This window comes from Nansenia antarctica, assembly GCF_963989245.1.
Source record: "Nansenia antarctica genome assembly, chromosome: 2".
Taxonomy (NCBI): Eukaryota; Metazoa; Chordata; class Actinopteri; order Argentiniformes; family Microstomatidae; genus Nansenia; species Nansenia antarctica.
Genome location: NC_137675.1, coordinates 67,133,238 through 67,140,737, shown reverse-complemented (window position 1 = coordinate 67,140,737; position 7,500 = coordinate 67,133,238). Strand labels below are relative to the sequence as shown.

Sequence of the window (7,500 nt, the reverse complement as noted above, 5' to 3'; positions counted from 1 at the left end):
ATATCAAACAGATGCACTTGTCTGATGTCATATTCCACTAACTATCTTAGTTGCTGAACAATGTCTTCGTTTTCCAAGCCTTCTTTGTAAACAAGTGTTTGCCAGTCGGCGAAGACATATCCATTCTAGTGCCAGTCGAGAATTGCTATCAAATATAGTCCCTTCGTTAAGGCTGTGTTTTATGCATTTGTCTGAATATTTCAGAGAGTATCTTATTGCCATTTTAGATACAGTCAACACATCTGTGTCAGGTTCAGAGACTATCCAGTCCTCAATCGCCAATATTCACATAGCAAGCTAGCAAACACCAGAATAACTGTTTGTAGAATAATGCACAATGTGTGTATGAGCTTCTTTGTTTGACCATCTCTCTGTAGTTCCAGGCACATTCATTGTTGACTTCTGCCTTTACTATGAACACCATGGGCCCCCATGCTAGCACCTACTAGGCTGTGCCAGCTGTCCACTCTCTTTCTCTCTGCATACTAGTACTGTTGTCACTTGTGTGTCACTGCCAGAGAGTCACACACATACGCCATCAGCGTGTTTGAGATTGAGAGAGAAGGTAAGAGTGTGTCCACATTCTACTGTTTACAATTAATATACAGTACTGGGTACAAACAGTATTTGTTCAACTAGAGGGAGAATTTGAGGTAAAGAGTCTTAAAGTTCAACAAAACTAAAATATTCTCATATGTACATTAGGCCTTCTAAGTTAACACAGTTTTGTAATTCTCCGAAAAATAAGTTCTTCCTCTAATCAGCTTTAAAGCAACATTTATATATTTACATTTCAAACTTTAAGATACACCAAAAAACTGTCAATCTCCAAACTAAACACTCAACAATGAGGGCTTAGAATCACCACAGCCTTTTGACAAATAAGACAAGCGGATTATGTATAGCATGATACTGTACATCATTGATTGTGATGAGAGAGTAAGCATCTGTTGACATGCCAGTAAGCCCTGGTTTGTTTGCTAATCTTTAAGAAGTGTCTGCTTACCGTGTCTCATCTTTCCTTGTTTTATGTTTGCTGCACTAGCTTTCGTCTCTGTGTCTGGAGAGTGCCCACTCACCCTAGACGAGGTGCTCAACTTCGTGAGTCAGTGCCCGGAGTTGTCCCTGGGCTGGTTTGAGGAGGGCCAATTAGTGGCTTTCATCATCGGCACAGGCTGGGGCGAGGAGAGACTGGCACAGGTGAGACGTCCCCATCTACCTTATCTCCTCTGAATATGTGGAATGTTTAAACATGTTTGCATTCACAAATAATTCAATAAGCAAAACACTAAGATCACTTCTGAGATAGGAATGGTAACTCAACTGTAGGCATGAAGTTCGTTATTGTGGTTTTATGAATTACTAAGTTAGCATTTACACAGTCTAAAACTTCAGCAGCATACAAAACACTTTTGTGTATCTCTGGGGGTCAAAACAAACCCTTCCTCTGTATTTCTCTGCTCTAGGACGCCATGACCCAGCATGTACCAAACACCCCCGCAGTCCACATCCACGTGCTGTCAGTGCATCGCCACTGTCGCCAACAGGGCAAGGGCTCCATCCTGCTGTGGCGCTACCTGCAGTACCTGCGTTGTGTGCCAGGCATCCGTCGGGCTCTGCGAGGAGTTCCTTGTGCCCTTCTACCAAAAGGCCGGCTTCAAGCCGAAGGGACCATCAGCCATCAATGTGGGCAACTTCTGCTTCCAGGAGATGGAGTACATGCTGGGTGGCCTGGCTTACGCACGGCGGAAAAGCGGCTGCTACTAGTCACCCCCACCCCGCCTCCTCACATTCACCATCCTGGCACTGGAACCAATCCAACATGTAACAACAAAAATGACTCTGGGCAGCACTGATGACCCACCAGACAGCAGACATACAGACAGACACAAGAACAGGGCCCCTGTGTGCTAGCCCCTCCAGTCTCAGCTGCAGCTTCTGTGACTTCTACTGTTGAAGCTTCACAGCGTCCCTGACCCCCTGCAACAAGAAGAAGGGACTGCACTCATTAGGGAACACTAATGGCTTTAGAAAGCAAAACAACAACAAAAGCAACAGATGGCTATCAGTAACAACAGGATGCAATCATTGTATGTTGAGATGTGGGTTGTCTACTGTATATGATTTCTCTGTCAAGTTCTCGTTCTGTAAAGCAAACACTCCCTCTCCTTACCATCAGCTCCCACACTGAAGGAGGATATCATCTTAATTTTTACTTGACACAAACTTAATTGCTCTCTTTGACTGTAATGGAATGGAGAAAAGATCCCTTTTGGTCTTTATGGAGAAAGGGAATACTTCTATTAGAATGATCTGAGCGCAATGTAAATACTATTTTATTTTTGTAAACCATATGAATCCTTTGGTGTGATTATGAACTCTTAGGCATTAGCTCATCTTTTTGTATGTGACTTGTGATTTCTTATCGATGATAATAAAGAGGTAATAAAGAGATGTCACCTTAAACTGTGCATATAAATGGGTTTTACTTCTACATCAATATACACCATGACAATATGTAATTAAAATATTAAAATATCTAATTATCCCATTATGCCAACAGTCTAACTTCTTGCGATAATATAAAATAGTGACAACTCACATTTGAATCACATCAAAACATGTTGCAAAATATTACTCCAAATTGTTATAAATCTGTTATTCTGAAAGAATACTGTACATTTAGAACCTACCAGAGAGAAAACCAGACAGACTTCAGTAATGGATTTTAGTTTTTTTACTGTTGTATTCAGTTACATGTGATTAGACAGGTAGCTAAAACACTACCTTATTAAAAATCAATCATTACTTCTTAAGAAGCAATAAACAAATAAAAGGATAACATTTGAGTGCTCAACATAGTGTAACAAAAATATGGCAGTAGTTGGTACATTTATCAACAAGGCACCATAGGTATTAATGTTTTGAGTTTTGTCCCTGGTTCTTTTGAGAGGTTGCATGAATAATAACAAAACCTACTCCTGGATTGTGAGTGTTAAAAACATGAAAATAAAAAAGAATTACAAATTGAAAAAAGACAGAAGTTATTCATTCTCTCTGTTGTACCAGTGCAGGCTCCTCCAATCCCTGTCTCAGACATGAGGAGTGGTGAGGGCTTGGATAGGGCTCAGAGTTGCCATACCCTTTTCCCTGGTCAGTGGAGGAGAGGAAATGACTGGGGCTAAAATGGAACGTGATTAAAAGAAGTCCCATGATGGGTGAAGTGGCATTCCTACTTATACTGACATTACTGAGTAAAAAAACACAAGCATATTGTCACAGTTCAACGAGCCACAGAAAGTGAGAGACAACAGGGCCCTCCTCTCCTTCAGACACACTAGGGCAGAACAGAGACTTGGATTGGTTGATAACATCTGCCAATCGATTCCTCTTCACCTGATGCCCTCCCACTGCGCTCTACCTCCACCTCCCTTCTCCGGACTTCAGTGGATGTGAGCGTTGAGGTCGTACTTCTCGCAGAACTTGTCCGTGAAGGGGATGCAGGTGAGCAGCTCGCACCAATCACACTTGATGGGGTAGACGTAGAAGAGCACCACAAGGCCAGCAAAGAGCCCCACAAACACCAGCAGGAAGACCATGATCTGGCAGCGCTTGCGGTACATGTCCATGCGGCCAAAGCTAATGTAGGGAAGGAAGGCAAACGAGAGGAAGAAGCCGGAGATGAAGCCACAGATATGGGCGAAGTTGTCGATCCAGGGCAGCAGGCCGAAGGCAAAGAGGAAGAGCACCACGCACAGCAGCTTGATGAAGGCCCTCCAAGGCTGGGCCAGGATCTGCCAGCTCTGGATCAGTTCCACAAACAGGCAGGCCAGGATGCCAAACTGAGACCCAGCTGGACCCACCTGATGGAGGAGGTGGGAGAGAAGAGCCAGTTAGCCTGGGGAAATAAATACCAACAACCCACCGTACTACTGTGGAGATATGCTACCGTATATGCAAACTGTTCTGTGATGTGTCCTCTCAATAAGGGGTGGGTTATAAAATATGACTGGCGATAACTCCTTGTCAGGTGAAGTGAATGTGTTGGTGTGCAGGGGACTACTAGTCACCTCAGCTCTATAGGGCAGGAAGATGGCGCTAGCCAGATTGCCAGTAATACCACTGAGGATATAGATGATGGATATGCGCAGCCACCCAGCCAGCTTCTCCAGGTCCCTCAGGATGGTCATTTGGAAACACACTGATACCAGGCAGTGCAGGATCCTAGGTTGCCAGGGAGGAAATAGTGGAAAGTTACTCATCATTGTATCGGGCCAGTCCATATGAAAATAGACATCAATGACTGAATGTACAGTTAGGTCCATAGATATTTGGACTCAGAAATGTTGTTATTTTAGCGGTTTACCAAAACACATTGAAGTTATAGTTATATAATGAATATGGGCTTAAAGTGCAGACTCTCAGCTTTAATTTGAGGGTATTCACATCCAAATTGGAGGATTTAGGAATTACAGCTCTTTAATATGTCGCCCACTCTTTTTCAAGGGAAAAAAAAATAAAATAATTGAACAACTGACTCAAAGGCTGTTTCATGGACAGGTTTAGGCTATTCCTTTGTTATTTCTTTATCAATTAAGCAGGTAAAAGGTCTGAGTTGATTCCAAGTGTGGCATTTGCATTTGGAAGCTGTTGCTGTGAACGCACATTCGCACAACATGCGGTCAAAGGAGCTCTCAATGCAAGTGAAACAGGCCATCCTTACAGCGAAAACACACCGCAAGCGTCAACCTCAGCTGTGCGTATGCATGGCGGAACTGCTGCGGCTCTCACTATTGCAGCTTCCGCACTGGCTGTGGTTCTGTGGCTCTAACTGCGGAGCTGCTACTGCCAGTCCTATCTTTGTACATTGAGTTTTGCCTGCGAGTGTCCTAATCTCTAGATGGCGCGCCACGGCAGCCAGTGCGACTCATGCTTGAGACGCACGCCTCACACGCGCTGTATGGCTGCTTTAACCCATTAACATGGTACAGTGGATAATGAGTTGGACTGGTGATCGGAAGGTTGTGAGTTCAAGTCCTGCCTAGTGTGCCCTTGAGTGTGCCCTTGAGTAAGGCACTTAGCCCTCAGTTACTCCAGGGGGAATGTCCCTTTAATAAGTAATTCTTAATTGTGTAAATCGCTTTGGATTAAAAGCGTCCAAAATGTACTAAAAAGAACACAAAAAAAACATGGGTGCCGAAATGAATTGCACACACGCTGCTGAGGTTGACACTTCTGGTGTGTTTTCACAGTAAGGCTGCAAAAACATAGAAATATTAAAATATAATAATTGTTGAATAATATAATTCATATATAATAATTGTTAAACCTTAGAACTGATTGATTTTGGTGGAACCTAGAGCAGCAACAGCACCGAATAGTCACAAAAAACTCTTATATCTAAATGGGTTGATTTTTTACAGCCCAAACTCCTAGCATCATCTTCCGATCATTGTTGTCACAACGTGATTGACAGGTGTGTTGGCGCCGCCTTGATTTCCCGAAAATTTGGGCTAAATTAATTCAGCCCAGGCTGACTTTTGACCAATGACAGAGCGTAGCAGTACAATAGCAGTACAGTGAGGGCAGGCCGACTGTAGGGGGGAGAAGAGTAGTGAAGTGAAGCGGCAATTGCGGGTATTAGCATGCTAAACGAGGTGGATTATTTACTTTCTCATCCATTTTCGTTAATGTAGGAAAAATTGGAAGTGAAGAGACAGGGGGCACATCGTCCAAACGGTGTTCAAATAACACAAAAGGTCAAACGACAAAACTGTAAATTTTGTGTTTCTTGGTTTCAACGAAAGGACTGGCTAACGGCAAGTGTAGCTAAGTGCAAGTGAACATTTCCCGATGATCTGCAAAGACAAACTGAAAGGGGAGCTGATGGTGATGTACAGTAGTGTGGAGTTTGTGGGTTTAACATCTGCAATGTCACTTTTGAGGATGATTACTGAGAACACTTTCATAACACTTTTTCGGAGACATTGAAATTGACGCAAATAGCCATCACAACCCCTATGACATCGGCAGAGTCAGAGAGGTGTTTCAGTACACTTAAGAGGATCAAATCATTTCTCAGAAGTACTATGGGACAAGATAGGCTGAACGCCCTGGCTATGCTGTCTATTGAGTGGGACTTCATCCAAAAATCACCGGACTTCAATGACATGGTGATTAACCTGTTTGCGTCCTAGAAAGGCAATGTGAGCTTCTCTTCAAATAAGGTAGGCCCAAGCACCAATTGAGTTGTTGGCAGATGTTACAATTGGACCACGTTTGGTAGTGCATAGCGGACCTTTTCTGATATTGTAGGCGTAGGCTATGATAGAGCGTCTCTTCTATCATGTAGCCTATCATTTCATCATTCTCGCAATGTGTTTTTGTTACAAATGGCATGGGATATTGTGTACTGAGAAAAGTGTGTATGTGTGTGTGTGTGTGAGAGAGAGAGAGAGAGAGAGAGAGAGAGAGAGAGAGAGAGAGAGAGAGAAAAACAAAACTAAGAGAGAGTGCTTTTGGCATCTGAACGTTTTTGTAGGTAGCCTACTTCTCTAGTTTTGTTGTAGAGCATTATTACTGTAACTTAGTTGGCACTGTATCTCGGATGTGATGCTGCTGTTGCTGCAGTGTGAACTATTGATGGGTATTGACCAGACCTGGGCATTGTGCGGCCCTATGGCTGTCCCTGGCCGGCCCTGTGTGAGGTCAATTGTCCAGTACAATTGCATTGCTTTTATTTTGAAGGTGACAATTTTATTTTCAATTTACGTATGTGCGTGCGTGACTATGTTATGGCGCTTTTCCACTACCGTGCCGACCCGTGCCGTACCGCGTGAGCCCGGTTTGTTTTGCTTTCTCCACTGCCAACAGAGCCGGGCCGAGCCGTTTTAGTTCTCGTTTCAGAGGGGTAGCGAGAGGTACTTTTTGCCAGGCTGTGTGTGACGTGTGACGCTGCAGACCGTGATTGATAGGTAAAGGTAAGCTAGCTAAGTAAGTAATCTAGCTAACTATGATTGGAAACAAAGTACTATCCAGTTAGAATTATAGAAGATCTAGTTGTGTTTTCCTGCTGGTCTCGCTGCCTAGATTTGAACAGACTTTGGGATCAACTACAACATCTCCATAGCCTACTACGCTACATTATACAACAGTTAGTTCTGACCAAGTCATTTGATTGGACAAGAGGCATTCCATGAGTGCTGATATACAGTATAACAGCACTGGGACTTTTAACTATAGGTATCACTCCGAAAATGACCGTTAATATCAAAGAAGCTAGCCTGTAGATGTTTGTGTTCAGGTTACTAGGCAACAGTCTGCGGCCTCGTACCTACGACCGAATCACAGCCGTGCTGATATTCAGTATAACACACTCCCTCTCGTGTTATATTGCTTAATTATAACTTTGCATCCTCTGAAAAAAATTTGCAAACAATAGCAGCATTTAAATAGTTTAGTTTATGTTCAACTGAAAAAGTTTCTGAATAAAAGTCCGAA

At 43.2% G+C, this 7,500-nt stretch overlaps 1 protein-coding gene across 1 annotated transcript in view; it reads right to left on the bottom strand.

Moving 5' to 3' along the window:
* Positions 1–3,005: 3,005 nt before the first annotated feature.
* The window catches only part of rhbdf1a (rhomboid 5 homolog 1a), a 40,402-nt gene continuing 35,907 nt past the window's right edge, over positions 3,006–7,500 (bottom strand). Inside the window, 2 exon segments of the mRNA XM_080524552.1 lie at positions 3,006–3,863; positions 4,071–4,224. Of these exon segments, the coding sequence (XP_080380678.1) occupies positions 3,444–3,863; positions 4,071–4,224 (574 nt within the window). The 3' untranslated portion in view covers positions 3,006–3,443.